The sequence below is a fragment of the Mytilus edulis genome, chromosome 9 (genome assembly GCF_963676685.1).
Source record: "Mytilus edulis chromosome 9, xbMytEdul2.2, whole genome shotgun sequence".
Classification (NCBI taxonomy): Eukaryota; Metazoa; Mollusca; class Bivalvia; order Mytilida; family Mytilidae; genus Mytilus; species Mytilus edulis.
Window position 1 is genome coordinate 44,087,583 of NC_092352.1, and position 23,957 is coordinate 44,111,539.

The 23,957-nt window shown below is 33.1% G+C and overlaps 1 protein-coding gene and 1 long non-coding RNA gene across 2 annotated transcripts; both read right to left on the bottom strand.

Annotated features, from left to right (window-relative positions):
* Nucleotides 1–15,832: 15,832 nt before the first annotated feature.
* On the bottom strand, nucleotides 15,833–16,960 carry LOC139490330 (uncharacterized). Its single transcript, XR_011656286.1, has 2 exons — nucleotides 16,872–16,960; nucleotides 15,833–16,110 (listed from the first exon to the last, which is right to left on the bottom strand). It is a non-coding gene; the product is annotated as an uncharacterized lncRNA (long non-coding RNA).
* Nucleotides 16,961–17,917: 957 nt separating this feature from the next.
* Nucleotides 17,918–20,609, bottom strand: LOC139489982 (uncharacterized). The gene is made up of 2 exons (XM_071276834.1): nucleotides 19,028–20,609; nucleotides 17,918–18,041 (listed from the first exon to the last, which is right to left on the bottom strand). Exons 1-2 carry the CDS (start codon nucleotides 20,455–20,457, stop codon nucleotides 17,918–17,920), a joined length of 1,554 nt encoding a protein of 517 aa, XP_071132935.1. The 5' UTR covers nucleotides 20,458–20,609.
* Nucleotides 20,610–23,957: the final 3,348 nt, after the last annotated feature.

The following is a 23,957-nucleotide window of genomic DNA, read 5'->3' on the forward strand; positions in this document are numbered from 1 at the left end:
CCAGCCACTTATCAACGTTTAATGGAAGAAATCCTTGGAGACTTGCACCTGAACATCTGTTTCATCTACCTTGATGACCTCATTATCTTCTCTGATACCTACGAAGAACACCTAGATAGACTACAAAGAGTTCTTCAGAGACTACGAGAGAGTGGACTCAAGCTTTCACCAAAGAAATGCGCATTTTTTCAGGAAAAGGTGAAGTACATTGGTCATATAGTATCTAGAGATGGTATACAACCCGACCCAGCGAAGATAGAGAAAGTTGTCAACTGGCCACCTCCAACATCTGCAGGTGAGGTAAGACAGTTCCTGGGATTCATTGGATATTACCGGAAGTTCATCAAAGACTTTTCGAAGATTGCCAGACCACTTACTGATCTTATGCCATCACCTAAGAAGACTAGAAAGCGCAAGACGAAACTACAACCAGCTAATACATCATGGATATGGGGAAAATCACAAGAAGATGCATTTCAACAACTGAAGTCGAAGCTCACATGCCATCCGATCCTTGGATTTCCATCGTACTCTAAGCCCTTTGAACTTCATACAGATGCATCGATGCTTGGACTAGGTGCTGTGTTGTACCAGGAACAGAATGAGAAGAAGATAGTCATTGCATATGCCAGTCGAGGTTTGAGTAAATCCGAGAAGAATTACCCTGTCCACAAATTGGAGTTCTTGGCTTTAAAGTGGGAAGTGACAGAAAAGTTCCATGACTACCTATTTGGAAATACCTTCACTGTAGTAACGGACAACAACCCACTCACCTATGTCTTGACGTCAGCTAAACTAGATGCTACCGGACACAGATGGATAGCAGCTCTGTCATCTTACAATTTCAACATTGTATACAGACCAGGAAAGGCTAATGCAGATGCCGATGGATTATCTAGACTTCCAGGATTATCTAGATGTACTGAAACCATCCAACCAGAGTCAGTGAAGGCCATCTGTAACCTGCAACATGCTCAACCTCATCACCAGAGCTTATCGATAATTTCAGATGCATCTGTGGATCCATCATTACCATCTCAGAAGTTAGTTGATGTTAAAGCCGAACAGCGCAGAGACAGATTCATCAAGGACTGGATATATTGGATAAACGAACATCGCAAACCAGATAAACAACAGCTGAGCTATTCACCACTCAACAACTGGTTCCTTAACAACTATGAGAAGCTGAAGATTATAGACGGAGTGTTGTACAGAGAGATAGAATCTGATGATGAAACTTCAAGACAACTAGTTCTCCCAGAAAAGTGCATATCCACAGTTCTCACATCTTTACATGATGACATGGGCCACCAGGGAAGAGACAAGACCTTATCATTGGTACGTGATCGCTTCATCTGGTATGGTATGAACAGAGACATCGAGAACTGGATTACCAACTGCGAAAGATGTATTCGTCGAAAACAGCTTCCGAATGATAGAGCTCCACTTATCAGCATAGAAACAACACAACCTTTAGAACTGGTTTGCATGGATTACTTGAAACTTGAAAGATCAAAAGGTGGATATGAAAACATTTTGGTAATCACAGACCACTTCACCAGATATGCTTTAGCAGTTCCTACAAAGAATCAGACCGCACGAACTACAGCAGATGCGTTTTTCAACAATTTCATTGTACACTATGGATTGCCTAGTCGTATTCATTCGGATCAAGGAGCTAACTTTGAGAGCAAGATCATCAAAGAACTCTGCAACATTACAGGAATGGAAAAGTCTCGAACAACACCTTACCATCCTATGGGTAACGGACTTACAGAGAGATTCAACCGTACATTATTGAACATGCTTGGAACTCTACAGACTACGCAGAAGAAAGACTGGAAGTCCCACGTAGCTGGACTTGTACATGCGTACAACTGTACCAAACAGACAACCACTGGATTTTCTCCGTATTTCTTGATGTTTGGTAGACATCCACGTTTGCCTGTAGACATAGCATTTGGGATTGAGGATACTGGTACTAAGGAACCATCTACAAAGTATGCCGAAGCAATGAAGGAGCGCATGAAGAAAGCATATGAACTTGCATCTCGTTCAGCAAAGACAGCACAAGGAAGACAGAAAGAAGGATATGATAAAAGAGCCCGTGGAGCCATTTTGCAACCTGGAGATCGTGTACTTGTTAAAGTAGTTGCCTTCGAAGGGAAGCATAAGATAGCGGATAAATGGGAAGAGGACACGTACAGGATTGTTAGACAGCCTAACATAGATATACCTGTTTATGTGATCCAGAAGGAAAATGGAGAAGGACGCAAAAGAACACTGCATAGAAACCTCCTTCTACCAATTGGACATCTGCCCGGTTTGGAAAAGGCTACAGAGCCTAAGAGAAACCCTGCACCAAGGAAACCGCATATAAAGACAGTCCTTGATGACAAGAAGACGAACTCCGACAGTACCAAAGAGGAAACTGACACAGAATCGGACGAGGAGTCAGAGCAGGGCTATATAATTTATTTGCCAGAGGAAGACGCACAGAGCAACACTAACAGTGATGCTGTACATGTGGTAGATGGGCAACAAGGAACTGTCAACTTGGCTGGTGACGATCAGTTTTTAGTTGATGGTAGTCAAGAGAATGGTTTTGGACAAGACGTTATCCCTCCAGTACAGATAAACACTGGTGAACCACCTCTTGGGGCTGATGTGATAACAGGTCAAGAAGCGACTGACCAGATTGACAGAGGTGATACTTCTGACAAACAGGATGAGCAGGATGGCAGTACGCTCCCAGACACATCAGGTGATACCGAGGCAGACACAGATAACACAACGGCTCAAGATAACATACAGCAACAACCAGCAAGGCTCAGACGACGTAGAATATTACCTACACCACCAAGAGAATTACCATCAAGAACAAGAATTAGAAAACCACCCGCATATTTGAAAGATTACATCACCAAACAAGCTATTGGACAAACATCATCTTGGCTACAGAAAGTAGAATGGTTAACAAGACAACTGAAAGACGGAATGTTTAGAGGAATGGAGAATGACATCACACGTACCATCATTGAGATTGTGAAAGAAACACCATAGTAAAATACCAGTTAGAATGCCGAGAACGTCATTTCTTCGTCAGAGGGAGGAGGAGTCGTATGACGTGGAAGTCATTTTTCCAACACAGAGGAGAATGTGGTAGCCTCTTTATTTTGTTATATTGTTATTGTAAAATAAAGATGTATAATTATGTTAATATTAAATAAACTTCAAAACATATTGTATCATATAAACTTTTATTACACTGAAATGTTTCCATACATTATTCATGATTACTTGGATTTGATTGGTTAGTTTAAAGTTTTACCGCTCAGTTTTTAGTTTCTTTGTTTTGAGTTAGAAGGACTAATGGAGTCGAAATGGTCAGACGTTTATGTTCAGTAGCCATTGAAATAGTTTGAAAGTATATTGAATAGTCAGCATTGTATTGTATTGACAGACTTGACATTTTGACGTGAGTTTTCTTTATCTACTTCTTTATTAATATTTCTAATATATTTTCATAGATTGAATGATTTTTGGTATGAATGGTTATTTTTCTCCATGATCCCGAAAAGTATTATCGCTACATAAAATGCATATATTATACACTTATTTTATTATATAAAGTACTGGTAGTCATTCGTTAGAGCTATATGTAAATCACTTTAGAAAGTACACACATTCCGATCGATACTTTGAGGTGTATTCGATAAGACTTTGTTATGAGTAGATTTTAAATACCACCGTGTATTACTTGTGTGAATTAGTCCGTACACAATAACATTGTTGATTGATTATAAATAGAAAACATAAACAAAGTTGTATTAGATAGCGAACTACGTTTCTGCACATATTTAAAGTATTGTCCGAGTTATGTTTTATTTTATACACAAGGACAATATTTATATTGTATGTTTTATATAAGGTCTATGTTTAAATACGGTTTCATTAAAATCCGTTATTTAACATTGTAATTTTGGTTTACAGAATTTGTAAGCTGTCATATAAATATCGCTGTGTGATATACAAGTATGTACGTTTGAATTGGTTTGTGCCACAACAGTAACTACCTTGCTCCACAAGTTGGTAAGGATTAGTAATATGTTATTAGAATTATAATGTATTTCGTTTAAAAGGTTGAATTAACTATGGAGTATGTTAAGCACATAGTTTTGATAAAGAGTTATTTCCCTTGAGTTTAGATGCTTTTAATATTTGTTTAATTTATCAATGTTGTTAATCTGAACAACTGAATAATATATGTAAAGACATTAATACTATGATTTGATGATTAAACAGAATATTTGATCTCATTATGTTCATAACTTAAATGTATTTTTAAAGTGTAATGTTTTGTATAATACCATTATATGTAATGAAAGAATATTATACTTATGACATGTATTACTGATTTATTATTTGATCTGTAAAATTAGTATAACTTTATCATTGTTATTACAGGGTGTTTTACGTTACTGATTAATAAATATCCTGAACCCTAGCAAAGCGACTTTAGTTTTCCTTGAGGCCTAAAAGTCAGCTATTACAATCTCATCGAAAATGTTACGGACGTCATAAGTTGGATGACCGTTATGGAATATCTGTATCATAGATGACGACATATATGCTCAAATTGTCGTAATCACAATCCCGTCCTTTTTTTTTTGGATTATGATCTACTATGTCGCCTTTTTCATGACGTCACAATAAGAAAATTCAGAAGAAAACAAGAAAATTTAACGTCAAAATTAAATTTCAACCAATCATTTGCCGAGAACAGATTTTTCTCACACCGGTCAGGAAATATTTAATGTAAAAATAGCAAAAAAATTAGAAAAATATAGATTCTACCACTGCATCGAGTGTGATACAATATTTATCCACTCTCGACAGCTAAATTTTCAAATTTAAAACGCGAGGTTCGCCGAGCGTTTTAAATATTTAAAATTTAACTGTCGAGAGTGGATAAATATCGTATTACACGAGATTTGGTGGTATAATATGTTTCTCTAATGATTTTCAAACAATATGCTGGCAAACGTATTCCTTCTTTTCGAATGATCTGCCAAAAGATGTATTCTTTCTATGTGACGTCATCAGGCATGGTCGCTTTTTTTCATTCCGTCACAATAGGAAATTCAGAGGAAAGCAAGAAATTTCGACGTCATAATCGAATTGAACCAATGAAGAACTGAGATCAAACAAACCACACGTTGATTAATTTTTTTTATACAATGGGTGCAGAAAGGGATAAATTGACGAAGAAGAATTAGAGAAAAACTTGCTCTTTTCAAATTTAGTCAAATGTTTACCATCTTTCGATCTTTATCGAGTTTTATGGTATTGAAAATATTACGTTTATTGAAGTGAGACGTCAAATAAAACAAACGATTATTGAAAACAACAGAGAAATGTATACCCCATAACAAGACGTTACAAAACATTATATCATCTTATAGAAAATGAAAACTTGCAGGAGAAAGGAAAGGTCGTCCAATTTATCGTACATTTCGTTATAAATATTACAACGATGAATTCTTACAACTCTAATCTAGTGTTTAAACTGGAATTAAAGAAAAAGTTAGAAATGCCAATAAACGGTACCCCCCAAGGGTGACTGGGGACACGAAATATGGTCACTTGGTCTTCTCCCGACCGGCCACGCTCTTTACACGTTACGAACCCTTGCAACAACTCTTTGATGGGTCCGTAGGTGGCCTGTTGCAAGGCAAATTTTCTGTCTCTATCCAATATACCCTCATTTTCCAGTGGCAGACCAAATTTCCCCGACCATCATCCCAGATAGCCTCTCTTGTGACAAGACCTACGTATTGTATTTATTGTGACCTTGTTCTCGTCCTGAATATGCATGAAATATTTCCCACTGAACGTTAAGCAACCAACAATCTATCAATAAACGGTACCAGTTATATTGCACTAGGCAATGTGCATTTCAACAAAAAGATTTTTTCAGTTATGACCAAGGCTATTGGCAACACGATGGTAGTGACATGTCTACATTATATTCACACGAAAGTATATATTCGGATATGTTTCTTCTAGGTAGTATTTAGTTACCTTGACTTCACATAAGGGCCTCGCACAGTCGGGAGCCATACAAAAACTATTATTGTCTATCACTTTTCTTATGATAGTTCTATTCAACACATCAACTTGTACCCCCTTTATAAGCAATTCGCCTCGCAAGGATATGATACATAATACAGTTCTAATAATTATCTAATTTCCTCACTTATAAATTTATGATAGCATTGCAAGTAAAATCTTTGTCTTATTTATCCGCCCGCCCCCCCCCCCCTTTTTACTAATAATAATTTCTTTCTTTATTATATATACATTTTTCTAAGGTGTAGGTTTCTAAATTTGTAAACCTTTTATAAATGATTATACATTTCTCTCTATTCATTTCAAATATCTGTTCAATTTCACCAATGCGAAATTGATATTGAAGTACTAACAGATGGCAAATTACGAAAATAAACTCCAAGGACGATTAGTATGAATATCCTAATATTTTATTGTACTTTTACAAGCAGGGAATGTTATTATACCCCAGAAATTCTATACAAAGATAAGGAGATTCCGTATGATTGACAATGAGACAACTATGCAGGCCTGAGACCACATTTAAGGATCCCGCGTTACGAATATAGTTCATTGTAATTAATTATAATGAATTCATTAATTTGTTTGTAGTTTTCATGTTAATTATAATTTCAAAACATCGACTAAGTCAAAATCTCACTACAGGACCAGCTAGGCATACAATTAAGTACTATCAACTAAGTAAACCCGGCAGATAAAGCCATTTGAAAGTCTGTCTTATACATAATAAATCAAATAAGCAATATCAACCCTAAACAGGACACTAGTTGTGTTCGTATATGAATACACGTAGCTTGAATGTTTAGCAGGGTCTTCTCATCCTTCCAGATCACTTGAGATTCCCCCAGTTTTTGGTGGAGTTCATGTTCCTCAATCTTTAGTTTTATATTGTTATGTTTTGTATACTGAATTTTGTATTTCGGATGTTTTTGCTTTTTTTTTCGACGTTTGATTCTGATAGGCCGTTTGTGACCCTCTGCCTCTCTTCGAGAAAAAAGTAAAATCACAAACTACTAGGGAAAAAAAGAAGACCCTAATCAAATGGCAAAATCAAAAGTTCTAACACACCAAACGAATGGATAACAACTGTCATAATGCTGACTTGGTACAGACACTTTCTTATGTAAAAAATGGTGGATTGAACCTGGAATTGCGGATCTGTTTATATATGTCTATGTATTACGTAGAACACGTTTAATACATTTCTATTTTATTGCAGATATTGGTGGCCTAGGACTGTTTTCTGCTGTTTGGTTGAGAGTTGGGTTTTTTTACACATTCCCCGTTTCCTTTTTCAATTCTACGACTCGAAAATATGCAGGTTTATAAGATAATTACACCTTTAGTTATGTAAGAATCCGGGGTTTTGATTGGTTAATAGCCAGTGTATTTTTCACCAATTTACTGTTATCAAATGAATATCGTTCATTTTTAACGCCGCCGGGGTATTTGCTAAAAGGATATGCCCTTTTTACCCTCTCTGCCGTGGTATTTGCCAAAAAATACTCTATCCGACTGGACGCTTGTAACGTCTTACGGCTCGTGAACTTTAACATTCTCTCGACTGGTATTTTTCGCAAATACCCCTCCTTAACATGATATATCTGTTCAATATACCATATTTTTCTATAAGGAAAACAGTTTCAAAAGGTTACAATATATTTTTTTAATTATTAATCATGACATAATGGAAGTGTTTGCAAAAAAACCCAAACACGTCAATTCCAGTAAATGGTTTTGTAGGTGATACCTTAGTAGTGTCAAGTTTCTTTGCCAAATAATTTTTCATGTACGAAACGTATTTTATTGAATGTGTATAATTGTCTTAACTTTAATAGAACCGATACATGTTTGTTTAAAAAATAGTAAATCTGTACAATTCTGTCAAATACATACCTTTTTATTTAAAAAATAATATTTGCGACATCTAGCTGCCAACACACTCTTCTGTATTTTCTGGCAGACATTTGTTTTGGAAACTACAACCTGTACAAATAATAATATTTTTAGCCATGGCGTTGTCAGTTTGTTTTCGATTTATGAGTTTGACTGTCCCTCTGGTATCTTTCGTCCCTCTTTTTTTTTTATATGTGACAATATTAAAACATGGCATAGAAAATAAAACAATAAGCTTATGATAATATAACTCTTAAATTTAAGGTTTTAGCATTTAAATGTAATCATATGTTTTTATAACTTATTTATTTTCAAAATTAAGAGTTGCAAAAGATTCATCGTGTGTACATTTGTTAAATGGAGCGTGGAAGCACATTTGATTCGGTCAACGCTATAAAATTATTGGAAGCATTACATTTTGTTAAGTAAAAATATATATTCCTGGCATTTCAACATGTGTCTTCGTGCATTGTTAATGTCGTTGCTATATCAGTTGTACTCAGAACTTCAAGCATCAATATAAAAGGGAAGATATGTAGGACGGCAAAATTTTAAATCAGCAATTTAAGTATTTTGTGCTTGTTTACACCCTCAAAGCTTTTTAAATTTGTAGTTATTTTTTATTTTACTTTTTTTTAACGTTTTTGATTCGAACGTCACTGATTAGTCTTCTGTAGACGAAATGCGCGTATGGAGTAATTCTGGTATCTATGATGAGTTTATTCACAGTAATTGTACGCATTCTTTGATACAGAATTAGGCTAATGTTTTGCTCGTATTTTTTTTTTATCTAATGCAAACTGCTATTAAAGGGTTATGTTGTTTTTGTTTTATAAATTTGTTATTATATTTTAAGCAAACTACAAAAAAGAGAGAAAAAAGTTTTATCCCGCCATATGTGCATTCCTCGTTTAAATCTGTAACCTTGATAATATATGTTCAATATAAATGCATTTGTCGTTCATCAATAAGATAATAATGACACTTCTTACTTTTGTTTGCCTAATTTCTTTTATACATATATTTGGTTTTCTGCTATCCTCACTTCAATTAAATTATTGCTTGACCTATGATACAGACACTTGTATAATTTGATAAGGGCCGTATTTTGACTTCTTCGGTATGTTCTTTGCTGTTGTAATAGTTGATGTATACAACATATCTTCTTTTTCTCATATTTTAGTATAGTAAAAGAACCAAACGGTTTTGTCTATTCTTTATTCATAAGTTACCCAGTTTAATGTGTAAAAAAAATAATCAGTTTTAAAGTATTCACCAAGGTTTTAGTTGAACTTTTAACTGTTGAACGGGGGACAACTCAATTAGAAAAATGTTCCATCGCGTTTTTTAGAGTAATTTAAATGCAATATAATTTGTGTTGCTCCTCCGGATGCCTCTATAAAAAATATACACAAATAAAAGAAACAGTAGTATACCGCTGTTCAAAACTCACAAATCCTGGTTACAAACAAAATTGAGGGAAACGCATCAAATATAAGAGGAGAACAACGACACAACAGAAGCACAACATTTAAATGTAACACACACAGAAACGAACTATAATATAACAATGGTCATTTTCCTGACTTGGTACAGGACATTAAAAGAAGAAAATGGTTAGTTGAACCTGGTTTTGTGACATGCCAAGCCTCCCGCTTTTATGACAATGTTAAATATAACATTAAAATGACAACATTACATGACAGGAATCCGATTCAAATTAATGGGATAATATAAAGAACAGACAAACACTCGAATATTAGCTAACAATAGGTACCAGGTTTAAAATTTAATACGTCAGACGGTCGTTTCGTCCACACAAAACTCACCAGTGACGCTCAGATGAAAAAAGTTTGAAAGCCAAAACAAGTGCAAAGTTGAAGAGCACTGAGGACCAAAAAAAAAACGAAACTCGTGCTAGGGTTTTCTGACTGGGATAAGAGTATCCTTATCATTTAGAATAATTCATATTTTTGCAAACAGTAAATTTTATAAAATGACTACATAATATAGATATACATGATAAAGGTGACTAACTACAGAATAAAAATGGATACATTACATAAAAAAACCTAATCCAGCACATAAAAATACACAGCCGAGTTAGCCAAAGCCTCAACGCACAAAGTGACGTCACATTTGAAATTTAAAAAAGAACACAAAGTGACGTCACATTTGAATTTCTAAAAACATTCCCCAACAATAAGATAGAACTAGGATTGATTCAAGATTAGATTTGTAATAAGAAAAATATATTTATTAATAACAATGAAAATTACAATACTAATGGATATCAAATTGTGGTAGTAGTTAGATAATTGATTGTATTATCTAGCTATGTCGGTGGTTTTTTTCTGAATCAAACTGTAAACCAAATGCATCGTATACATTTCGCTGAACCAAACTAAAATCTAATACATGAAGGGGTTATTAATTATCTTTACCATAACACACGAATATAACAGAAGAGACGGTACGACATTTGACAAAATCCGATGAGAATAACAAATATAACATCAAAACCTACTATTTCATCAACTTATAATGGACTGTTAATATTTTGTTTAGATAATGGTCTTGTAATACTTCGATACATTTTTTGTTTGTTTATGTCGTGTACGACATAAATTTCTTACCATGTTTAAACCATTGTACATCAGTTTTAACCATTAATATATTTGTTAAAACAAAGGTGAACATATTTTTGTGTTTTAGTGTGATTTCATTATAGGTTTCCACCTTATTGTCAATGTTTATCAAATTGTGGTGTAAAAGTTACAAAGCTACATCTCTTCTATCATAATTGATATTCTAGACATTGAATTATTACAAAAACAAGAGACAATATATTACTGAAAGGTATGTCTGTGTGTTATTCTGTATTCTGACTTTTCTTTGTACCCATTGTTCTGAAAACAGGTTCTGAATTCCTACGTATGTCTTATATATGCAATCATTTGGCAATATATATCATTCCACTTAAGCCATAAAATTCACCATTTTACCCAAGGCCAACTAAAATTAATTAGTAGATTTCCATCCAAATTTTTGAAAAAAATGGGGCGGGTGGGAGTATTTTATTTTTTAAATTTTTATTTCATATGAAACCATTTTGTGACGAGTTATAAATATATTCAAGTGTAATTATAAGCTTATATCATGTATACACAGGTATGAGGAATCTTACATTATTTTTCAAATCCCAAAATAAATGTCTCTAATTGCGGCTTTAGAAACTAAACAACCAAACATGTAGAAATACTCTCTTCAGTTGGACTTTCTACACCAAATGTATTTGTGTTCCTGAACTATGGTTTTAGTACCCATAAAATGAAGCAAATGCAACACAATTATTATGAGTACAGAATAAAATGAAAACTCAAACAGTGTTGAAAGTAATAGGGTTGGTACTTATGCATTTATGCAAGATGAAAATATAATTATCATGTAAAACTTAATAAAAAAAAAAAAAAAGTGTTTAATGACCGTTTTGGGGGTATTGGGACATTTTCTGTTAATCAACAAGAAAAGACTATCATGGGTAAAATCTAAGCGGTACCACGATATCCCGAGAAACACAAGAAAAACGTGATATCCCCAAAACAAACTGATATATCCCGAGAAAAAGATTTTTTTATGGTGTTTTGCTAAGATTGAAAGATGACATCTTATTTTATATTTCAAATTTGAGATAATTCCTTTGAAAAATAAAAAAAGTTGTTAGAATTTTTATTTGGTCCTGTCATTGTCGATGTTGGTTGTCATTCTCAGCGTTGGTCAAGTCACGTTTTCTAAATTTTGTAAAAAAAATGTTCATCTCAAATCGATATATAAAATAAAATAATCTTATTATTTTTCAAAGTTTAGATAAATCCTTTAAGAAATGAAAAAGTTATTAGCATTTTTCATTTGGTTCTGTTATTCTTTCCAGTCAATAGTGTAACAAAATACAAGATATAAAAATCGATTTTCTTAAGATTGCGTATACTTTTATTAATTATGAACGCCTTACACCTTATTATTGTATGCTATTACACTAATTTAAGCAGTATAACACCTATAACACCATTAAAAATCTTTTTCTCGGAATATATCAGTTTGTTTTGGGGATATTACGTTTTTCTTGTATTTCTCGGGAAATTGTGGTACCCAAATCTAAGGGCTTGTGTAAATAAAAAGCGTATGTTAGTCGACTTTTTAAACTTGATATACAAGGTCGTGTTTGTGTTTCAATATATTTAATTCAGTCATGTTTTCTGTATCAATGGGTTCCACAAGTTTTTGGCGTTGGATATTTTTCACATTTTAACTTCCTGACACAAAGTCATTGCATGAAAATCCAGTTTTCAAACCACAGAAATTTGTGACGTACCGCGATTTGTGGTCTAGGACATAGCGTTTTTCTCGTAACACGAATATTTCACGTCATTATCGTTATCAGTTTTTACTCTCGGAAGATGATGTTGTCATCATAGTGCAGCAGAATATGTCGACACTCATTTTGGTTAGATTAACTAGAGGTACAAAACCGAAATTTGAAACAGGAAGTCATAAATTAAACGAAATTTTAACGGTTATCGGTAAAGGAAACGAACAAAATCCGTAAATCGTAAATTTTATAAAATTAAAAAAATCGGGGCGGGACGATTTCAGAGGGGCGGGCGGGGATGAAAATCTATCAATTAATTTTAATTGGCCCAACTAGAATTATTATTTAGACAGGGTAAAAGGTTGTTGAACGGTTCGGGCTAAAATAATGAATTAAGAAAAATGTAATAAAACATTATGGTTTGTAATTTCATACTAAAATTATTAATTTGTTTAATAATACATAATGAAAAGTTCAATCGCAATACATAACTTATTTACGATATTTTCATATTTAGCAAGTGCTACTTTTATGTAAGATAACATTCATAGTTATTATTGAAATTAAATAAATGTCTATAAGATTTAGAACAAAAATAAATACGGTTAATTGAATTACATGTACAATAGATGGTTGTTTCGTGTTTTAAGTCATTAACATCCATTGGTCAATGATTATTTTAATTATCCCCTGTTATATATAGTAACGAAATACGGCTTGAAAGTTGTTTTTTTTTTGGAAAAAGTGAAAGTATGATAAGGGTCCCATTCTGTCGCTTAAATTCGGAAATCAAAACATATCATACACCAGTATTCATATTCTTTCTCATTTACGGCTTCTAAGTTCTTGAAATTATGACAATACTGCCAACATGATAAGAGATCTTGTCATTATTATTTAGACATGAGATACAACTTTACCCACACATATATTTTGAGACACGATGTTTTTTACACGTATGTTAATGTATGTAAACTATCTGTTTGTGTAACTTTACGGTTGAAACTACGTTCATAAAGGTCTTTTCAAGGTCAATATGTATATAGGACATCATAAGTAACATAAAAACACAAAAATGTGTAGATTGTATTGGCGGGTTCATTTATCAATAAAATTAACAAAATTTTAAAAGCTTCAGTTATTAAACTATTTTTGAAAATGTACTGAATGTATCGGTTTCTCAATACAGAAATTAAGCAGTAACTATCTCTGCGATTGTTCTGCTAGTACTGCGTAAATATAAATTGTTCACGGCGTTTCGAAATACATTTTGTAGTTTGACATATTCAAATGAAAGATTGGTTGCTGCTTGTTTAAGTGTAATACCATCATTGTTAGTCTTTGTTAAATTTGCACTTATCTAAAAACAAAGAAACACTTGGCATAAGTAACGTTTTATCCTGTTAATGTTAGTTTACATAAAATGTGTCAGAATTGTTTTTTTACTGCAATGAAATGCAGGATTAATTTCCTACAACTGTCAAATTCATTAAAATATTTTTTTCGGACCTATTTGTATTCAACCGGATGTGACGTACTATTATTTTGTGTTGTTACTTAAGCCCCCGTCCCACTAGACCACGATCGCACCACGCTCACCGCGATCTAAAATAAATTTAGATCGTGGTGAGGTCGCCGTATGAGCGGCATGAAAATGTTAATTTTCGTTGCGTTCACGATGCTACTACGTCCTAAGTACGCTTCTACAACGATCCCGCTACGATTAAACCACGTTCTCACCGCGCTTATTCTGCGACCTCACTACGCTTATAAAGATCTTTCTACGTTCTTGACGTTCTCACTACGACCATACCACGAGTTATTCGATTGCAACGCGATCTTACTGCGATTATAGCACGTTCTTACCACGATTATACTACGTTCATACCGCGATCTTACTACGTTCTCAGCAATACCGTCAATATCGTGTTTCATTTCAATATAGTTCCATTCCTTCTATTTCTGATTAAAACGGAGATTTCTCGGAAACAGTACAGTCATGCCACCAAAATCTACTAGAACACGTGGGCGTGGTGGTAGGGGTTGATGTAGAGGCAGAGGGAGCAAAGTATGAACGCCATATTAAACCCCAAATAGTACACAAGTAACTAAAATTAAAAATAGTACAAGACTAACAAAGGCCAGAGGCTCCTGACTTGGGACAGGCGCAAAAATAGTGGGGTTAAACATGTTTGTGAGATTTCAACCCTCCCCCTATACCTCTAGCCAATGAAGAAAAGTAAACGCATAACAATACGCACATTAAAATTAAGTTCAAGAGAAGTCCGAGTCTGATGTCAGAAGATGTGACTAAAGAAAATAAACAAAATGACAATAATACATAAATAACAACAGACAATAGCAGTTAACTGACATGCCAGCTCCAGACTTCAATTAAACTGATACTATACACGTAATTAGTATAATACTTGTCATCAAGAGATGTCGGAACGACCAATCAAACCTAAATTACAACCTATTGCTGGTCCATAAAGCTCAAATGACGATATTTTATTGAATGATAGCAGAGATGACACAGATGTGTCAATATTTATAGGAAGATGTGGTATGAGTGCCAAAGAGACAACTCTCCATCAACGTAAAAATCTGTAAAAGTAAACCATTATATGGGGACGGAGTCCCCAATTACAGTAGAAAATTCAATAACAAAAAAAATACGGGAAAATTTCCCGAATTTTTCATTGTACTAATGAACTCAAAATCGTTCAAATTTTTTTTGTCGTGTTTTGAAATCCCGGACCTGCGCAGAAATGTACAATATACTTCCTTTTTCCGGTCTCGTTTGTATGAAACTTTGAGTAAAATATATATTTATCAGTCTAGTGTAAAATAGGAAGGAACGCGCAATACCAATTTAATTTTTAATAATTCTTTGATATGAAAAAACGTTACCAGATGATAGCGTTTCTTTGTTTACATTGCATATGACGTCATAATTTAAATAACGTCACAACTAAATCCCTAACAGATCCTAACAACAGAACCAAAATCGGAAACGTTACGGTATTTCCGTTTCTTTTTATTTTAAACAAATATTTAAGTTACAAAAAAATAATTCATACAGACTTCGTCCCCATTTACAGGTAATGCCTGCCTCATATTAGGCCAAGGTACGGTCTTCAATACGGAGCCTTGACTCACACCGAATAGCACTCTATAAAGGGCCCCAAAAAATACTAATGTTAAACCATTTGAACGGGAAAAACCAACGGTCTAATCTATATAAAAACGAGAAGTATGGTTAAGCCGTTAGAGCAAATGGATAAAAACATTCAGACATATGTTTTTCTTCGACTTTTTGCTTTTGAATGCCTACTTGGGTTTTTTTCTATGTAAGATCAAAATGTCCATTAGTCGACGAAAGTAATGAATACATTAGCTGTAAAATATCTTTGGGAAACTAAAAGAAGCCAATTATGTAATTAATCTTTATTAAAGACATGGAAAGGATAACTGTTCGAACAAAACTACATAAATGCTCAATTTGTAAAGTTTAACAGAATTTATTACTGCTTTAGATTATTTTACAAACTTTTCCCCTTATTTTATCAGTCAAATGTTTTACAGACTCAAGCGTACACAGATCCTACAATTACAAGTTAAATCATTGGTGTTGATAATCCATCGAGACTGCGTTGTTGTCCAACCGTCTTGTATAAACTTCTACATCGCCAGGTAAATCGACAATACACCTGAATTGAATAATATATAGATTATACATAGACTTATGTACAATATATAACAACATACTTAAATATTCATTAATTGTCTGTTATTTGATGAAAACCAAGTTTTTGCATGTTGTTTTATTTAAGTACCAGTGCAGTACACTGTTTGTTCTATGATCAGCTAGGCCGACACAACAAGTTAAAAAAACCATACAGCTACATGTAATGCCAATTGAAAGTCTATCACATATGTATTATATACAAAAAAAAAACAATATCGTAGACACGTCGATTACACCTCTATTCTATTGTATGTATGTATCTTAAAACTTGCATGTTTATAAGCGTATACCATATTATTTTTTGTTGTTGCATATAAGAAGGATAGGTGAGAAATTTAACAGATTAAATTTTGTTTTGAATTATTTTCTTTTGTGATGAAATAATTGCAAAAAATGTCGTTTTCCGTAAGTTGATTGGTCGGTATTTGATTGATGGACGAATGGCTGTTTGACGACCAGTTGTAAATTACAAAACATATGCAGGATAAGAACGTGATGAAATAACTGTCACTCCTCTCCAAATGCCGCATGCTTAGCAGAGCAGCAGCAACAAATATACATTGTCAAGTCTGGTTTGAATCGAAAGGAATAAAAATAAATGCCTTAAACACGTAAGACTTCAACCCGAAATTTGGTTCACGTTATGATTATACAATTGTCATATCTTTAACAGAATCTTTGAATGAGTTTTTTTAAAGCTTGTCATTTCTATCAAACAATTACCTCTCCATTCTCACAAAGGCATTTACGACATCTACCAACACCCTCTACTGCATTTTCTGGAAGAAATCTGTTTTGGAAACTACAACCTGTATACAATTAAAAAAATCATAAATAGTTGAAAGAGTAAAGTTTTATTATGATTAAAAATTATGGAAATAGAATATAGTTGTTGGCTCTCATATAATTATACAAAATGTTTTTCATACTTTCTTAATTTCTTAAGCTTGTATCTTAATTTTAGAATTGAGATTTTGAAAAATGTATTCTCGGCATTTCAAAGCATTGTATCTTGATACATTGTTTATGACTTGCTATATAACGTCCTCTTCAAGGATCGTCATCGATATAAGAAAGTGTTTATATTGCGTCATTGTTTTAAATCTTCAGGTAATTACTCTGAGTTTATTTTCAGTAACATAAAGCATTCTCTGATATGGAATGTATTATTTTTTTGCTAGTACTTGTTTGTTTTTGTTATCCATAGTATCAGTAGCAATGGGTAAAATTATCTTCCTGTAATAATTTAATTGAGCATTCTTGGATGAAGATTACAAAAGAGGAGGATAAAACATCGCCATATGAAATAATAAGAAGATCCGGTATGATTGCCAATGTAAAAACTCTTCACCAGATTTCAAATGACGTAGAAGTCAACTATAGGTCACCGTGTTAGAGATTGTCAACATTTGTCTTTGTTTTATACTACATATACTAGTAATGCGTTTGTCAATTAGGAACATAGTATAAATGACATATCTTATATTTTCAATTATATTTTTGTCATATAATTTATTTTACATTTTTGATACACATTACGATTTAGAACTTGACACTTGTATTTTTGATATTCATAGTTTGACCTCTTATGAGTGTCTGTTTGTGTGTTTTATCATTTAGTTATACGATATAAAGTACTTAAGATATCGTTGTCAGTAAACGGTCTTCAAGTGTCCATTTTTTTGTTTATAAAAGTTCCTTTTAAATGAAGATTTGTGCTTATGGACAAATTAGATTACACAGTGGTATAGTATGAAAGGGCAAAATATTTATCGTAATACATTTAACTTGCCTGGTGAACATTTGCATAGTTCTAATGTATTTGAAGAGCAGAAGTCAGCAAATAATTCTGATATAGCCATCGTTATACAATATTGGCCAGCATTACAACCTCTGTAAAATACAAATTAGATAAAATATACTAATAGATACAAAAAATAGAAGAATTGTCAATTCAATATCAAACTTTAAAAATACAGACATTATACTAAGCTTGAAATAGATCTAGCTGTTACCACACTTGATCGTTTTGCAATAGGAAATTCGTCAGAGTATTAAGTTATGAGTATTTGTAATTTTATAGAAATGAAACCAGTTTGTCTGAGATGGACTTCTTTAGGAAAGAATGATTTGTTTTTTGATGACTTGGTTTTGGAATTAAGTGGGTTGATAGAAATATATATGACTTGGTGCAAATAGATAAATGTAACAAATTGTCTCACTTCTAATAATTAAATCAATTAAAACTTATTTTACAGTGAACTATATGGCAGTTGTTATCCATTCGTTTGATGTGTTTGCGCTTTTGATTTTTCTATTTGATTAGGGACTTTCCGTTTTGAATTTTCCTCGCAGTTCAGTACTTTTGTGATTTGACTTTCTACATTTACTTTTTTTTTAACTTTGCTCCACTTGCAATCACACCATATCTCATTGATTTCATTTTCACCAATATGTTGTTAAATGAAATTGAATGCCAATTGAATGCCTTACATTTAACATGTTTTTCAATAAGATATGACCAAATCGCCGAAAGAAGCTATGAAAGCACACATTGAAAACCTATTATTTGAATGCTCAAAGTATTAATACTAAGATCAGATAAAAAGAAAAATGAACAACTTAAGTACGTAGTAGTTTCTTATTTCTTAAAAAGAATCAATTAAAAAAACATTGATACGCATATTATAAAAGACTGCTTTATTGTTGTAAAAAGCTAAAAAAAATAAAAAAAATAAGAAAAATGCAAGACCAAGTTCGTTACAAAAGAAATTCATTGAAATAGTCAACTGAAAAGAAGAGGTTAAAATATTTAAAGTGCTGTAAACAAACAGTAACTGCAGTATAAGAAAACTGAGGAAAATAATAGAACAAAATACCTGTATTGACATGATAGATATGGTAAATTCTGAACGTGTGTATTCCCTGGATTTGCATCGCTCTTTTGGTCCCAAGTGTTTCCAGTCGATTGGCTATTTGAAAAAGTTCTTGCTAATTCTGCGTCGCCTATGTTTTTAGTGTTTTGGTTACTATTAACATCCTGAAATCTACTAGCTGGACGATGTACCATTGAATTGTCTAAATTAGTTTGACGCATAGCGGTTGCTTGCTGGTTTCGACCAAAATTATTTATTAATTCAGGACGATTTAACAATGAATTGTCTAGACTTGGTTGACGCATAGTGTTTGCTTGTTGCTGTGCACCACGATTATCGTGAAATTCAGGACGATGCAACATTGAATTATCTAGACTTGTTTGACGCATAGTGTTTGCTTGTTGCTGTACACCACGATTATCGTGAAATTGAGGACGATGCAACATTGAATTATCTAGACTTGGTTGACGCATAGTGTTTGCTTGTTGATGTGGACCACGATTATCATGAAATTCAGGACGATGTAACATTGAATCGTCTAAACTTGGTTGACGCATAGTGTTCAATTGGTGGCGTCGAGCACGTTGATCTTTTAATTCAATAAGCCTATCTAGCAACGCTGTTATCAACTGTTCCTCTGTTGAAGAATTCGGTGTTGATTGTTTTCCAAAAAAGTCAGAATTTGTGTCAACAATAGAGTTTAAACTTATTCCATGTTTTCCAAGTGCCGCTAGCTCATCAGTTCCCATTTGTAAAAGAGCAGCTTCAGATAACATGTTGTCTGTACTAGCGTCTTGGTTGTTATTAGATGATGGAACATTGAGTGCACTTAAATCTCCAAACGGTTGATGATTTGTTGGCGCCAGGATAGGTTTATTTTTTTGTGTTGGACCGTCATTGGTAGTATTCATTCTTCGAGGTTGATTTATCACTGTTGAAAAGAACGGAATATCTTGTTGCTGATTATCTTGTACTAATGACTTCCTGCCTCTTTGTATATCACTTCCGGTTTGTTGATTTTGGTTATTAATTGACGATTTTAACTGACTACTATGTCTGCTAAATAAATCTGTAATTCCAAAATTACCTAGATTACCTCTTGTTGCAGCAGACACAGACGGGTTTGTTATTAAATCGGTATTTCTGATTCCCAATCTATCCAATTCTGTTTTAATGTTGATACCAAAAGATGGTGAGTTCCCTACTACCGAATTTTCTGCATTTGGAAAGAGACCATTCATTAAAGAATCTAGTGTTGGCACATTTGGCTGATTTTGAAATTGACTCAATATTCGTTGGTTCGTTGCTTCTGTTAGAACTCGTAACCGTCTAGGATCAGAACCAAATTGATCTGTGAATCCCTGGTTTAACGGAAACTGGCAATCACAGTAAAACACAAAATAAATGAGATACAAAATAAACCGGACATCCATCCTCGCCTTCGTTTGAAAATCATAAAGTGAGCCATTAATTATTACAATCAGTTAGGTCAAACTAATACAACTTACTATTTTATCAACTTATGATGAACAATATTTTTTTTTTGTTTAGCTAATTATCTTGTAAAACATCGATTTATCTTTTGTGTCTGTGTCGTGTTCAACATACATTTATTCCCGTGTTCAAACCGTTATATATCAGTACATTACATTATTTTGCGATGTAAACTTTTAATCAAAAAAACTATTTGTCAAATAAAAAGGTCAACATATTTGTGTAGTAAAGTGTTTCTTCATTTAATGCTTTCACCTTGTTGTCATGTCTATCAAATTATAGTGTAAACTTTACAAAGCTACATCCTACCATTATAATTGATTTCCTATACATATGTATTATTGCACAAAAAAAGAGAAACACTCAGCGTTTAGAGGATTTGCTAGAACTTATTTTATTTTATAAAATTGACAAGTTGCGACCGTAAGTGAAATGTTCATTACATCATATTACTGAAACGTATGTCGAGGTTATATTCGTAGGCCTCTGTCTACCCTAAGTTTTAAATAGTATTTTGAAAAAAGAGGTTCTGCACCTACTCAAGCCCTATACGCACTCATTGTGTAATACACTCTCAAAGCCACTGAAAAAGAAAAGGTGTTATAAGAGGTATGCTATATGGCCCGAAATTGCACTAATGAAATAGGAACATTCTTCGATTATCCGATACTATGATGTGATCAGTTCTAAGTACAAAAAAGTCAGTTGAAAAAAACTTCATAAACATGTTGAAATTGATATTTGACTTAGAAAAAGCATGCCTTTGGTGAATCCAGACAACTATATAGGGATAACTTTAATTATGGAAGTTTTTGGTTTTTTTAAATTAAAGGGAGCCGAATAGACTTTTTCCTTTTAATGTTTCTGAAATAAAGTATATTTAATTGTACATTCGGTAGGTGCATAAACTACGCTTGTTTGAACAAAATATGATTGATATATTTAAAAAATTATTTAAATTTATTCTGACGTATTTTTGTTGTGAGAGGCATGCTATATCACCTTTAAAACAAGATGCTTTGGAACACAGGGTACATACAATACACTTATGTAGGTGGTATTTTAAATACAAAGAAACCAGTTTTCAGTTTTAAAAAGTGCAACAATGAAAGCATTTCGAAATCCAAAAATTACTTTATATGATTCCGACATTGTGTTATTGTTTTCTGCAATAGCTTTAAAGAAGTTAAACTTAAAATGAAAATGTTGAATTAAGACTCATAATTGTATACAGGATGAGCAAACTAAATTATACATACAAACGTATAATAGCATAATGTTGATGTATCTATCAAACACGACAAACTGTAAATAAGTATCCTTTCCTGATTCTGTGTTTCCAAAGTTTATCGCAAATTCAGATCTAGTTTTAACAATTATTCCTTCTTCACGTCCAAGTATGGCTTTTGCAATTTTTTTTATAATTTAAAGTTATTTGATATCCTTAAACTCATCTACCGGTAATATTCCTTATCTGACTGTGATATTCGTATTTGGCGTATTGTGTTAGCATAAATCAGGCCATTGGCTTTCTGGTTGGAATAATTTTACCTTTTGACAAGCCAGGGCCTATTATAACTTTACATACAGTACCTCATGTGTGTTTCTCATTGTGGAAGGTCGTACGGACTGAGTTATTATGCTAGTTGTTGTTGTCTTCCATTTTTGTTTTCAAATAATTCGCCAGCGTAGTTCAGTTGGACGGTCCGAGTAGTCTTTACAGTCTGACAGAGTTATCTCTATTGACAATCATAGATGTCTTTTGTATTGCCAGTCAGAGTTGTCTTCGGTCCGAGTTGTCTTGCATTCCGGTCTGACTGGTTTTCTCTGCGTTGATATTTTTGTATTTGTGTTTGAGTATATTTGTGTAAATATTTTAAGCATGGATGTTAACTACAGGTCGCCTGTACAGGTTGCCCGTACAACTTTCAACAATGAAAAAAACGTTACTGTATAGTAAACTAACAAACTTTAAAAAGACGCGAATAACGAAATATAAAACAATACAACAACTAGCCCTTCTAAGTTTTTAAATTTTGATCGTGCTTATTAAATATTTAATTGTAAGTGCTATTATATAAACGTATGTCGTATGCATTGAAATCTGTGAAGTTATATTGATGATAATGCATCACAATTTATAAGATTGCTTAAGCAGTGTAGCGGAGAAGCAAGGTATAGTTTAGTTTACAAATCAAAAGTGCAATCTTTATTCTATGATAAAAGAGTATCAATAGAAAGCGAATAAACGAACACACATTTACAGTAAAATTGTAATAAATAAATGGTATTTCCATTCCTTCTAGATCTTTTTCAGAAGAGTCGCTGAAACACTTATTCCAAAGAAGTGAAGAAATAAGAAAAGAGAAGAAGCCAACCTACCAATCACTGATGAATATACAAATAAATATAAGATGAAAAGTGCATGTTTCGTTTTTAGGAAAATCAGAAAGTATAATTTATTTCAGTCAATATACTAAGTACATCATTCAGGTTAATATATATTCATATCGATCTCATACAAAGAATTTACTTGCATAACACTGATTTTCGATTAGCATTGCTGTCGAGTGTAGGTCTATCAACTTCTTAGAGCCATAACCCTTGGTGCTTGTGCATCTTAAGTTTCAGAAATGTGGACTCGACGACTTTTCTTGAAAACAATCATAAATTCTTATATTTTCAAACGTAAGACATGTGTTATTCATTTATATTTTTGTTTAATGATCTTACTTTTTGATATATCATACTTTCATTACTTCAAAAGGCAAATGAATACTAACATAAGTACATTAGGTTGGACTGACAAAAGAAGAGTCTATAATTTATCCTGTTTGCTTTCAACGAAAATTCAAATAACTTTGTTTTCCGTCTATAAATAGGAAAATTTAATATAAAATTAAGTTTCTATAAAAATGTGCAAAGAACTAATCCAACACCATGCCATGCTCAGCTACAAGACTAAAGTTATGAGACTGTCAGTGAACTTTTTTTGTCTAACTTAAATCATCACCATATTTTTGTGCTTAACATTCCTTCTAAGTCCCGTTATCTGTCACCAAGTTTTGATGGATTTATTCATGATAAATAAGCAATCAGATGCAAATATTCCATGCATATATGTATATTCGGGAAGATTACATATTGATAATAAATTCCGTATGCCAATGCCAGTTCTAAATGAAGTATCAGTTACAGCACAATGACTTGAGTGTGTAGGTACAGGTAATATCTTTGGCTAGCTTGCTTACTAGCTGAACCGTGAAATCATTAGGTTAGTTATACTACCCTCCTTTCGGAGTAGTCTAGTCCTACACCCAGATAGATTGGTTATCTGTCGGACAAGTCTACTCATAAATGAGGGTAGTATACCTGATCTAATTATGACTCCACGGTTCAGCTAGCAAGCAAGCTTACCAAAGATACACGCTCAAGTCAT

Coding starts and splice junctions, on each gene's coding strand:
- LOC139489982 (XM_071276834.1), bottom strand. CDS start 20,457: ATGGATGTCCGGTTTATTTTGTATCTCATTTATTTTGTGTTTTACTGT. Junction 18,042..19,027: donor TATCTATCATGTCAATACAG/GTATTTTGTTCT, acceptor TGTATTTTACAG/AGGTTGTAATGCTGGCCAAT.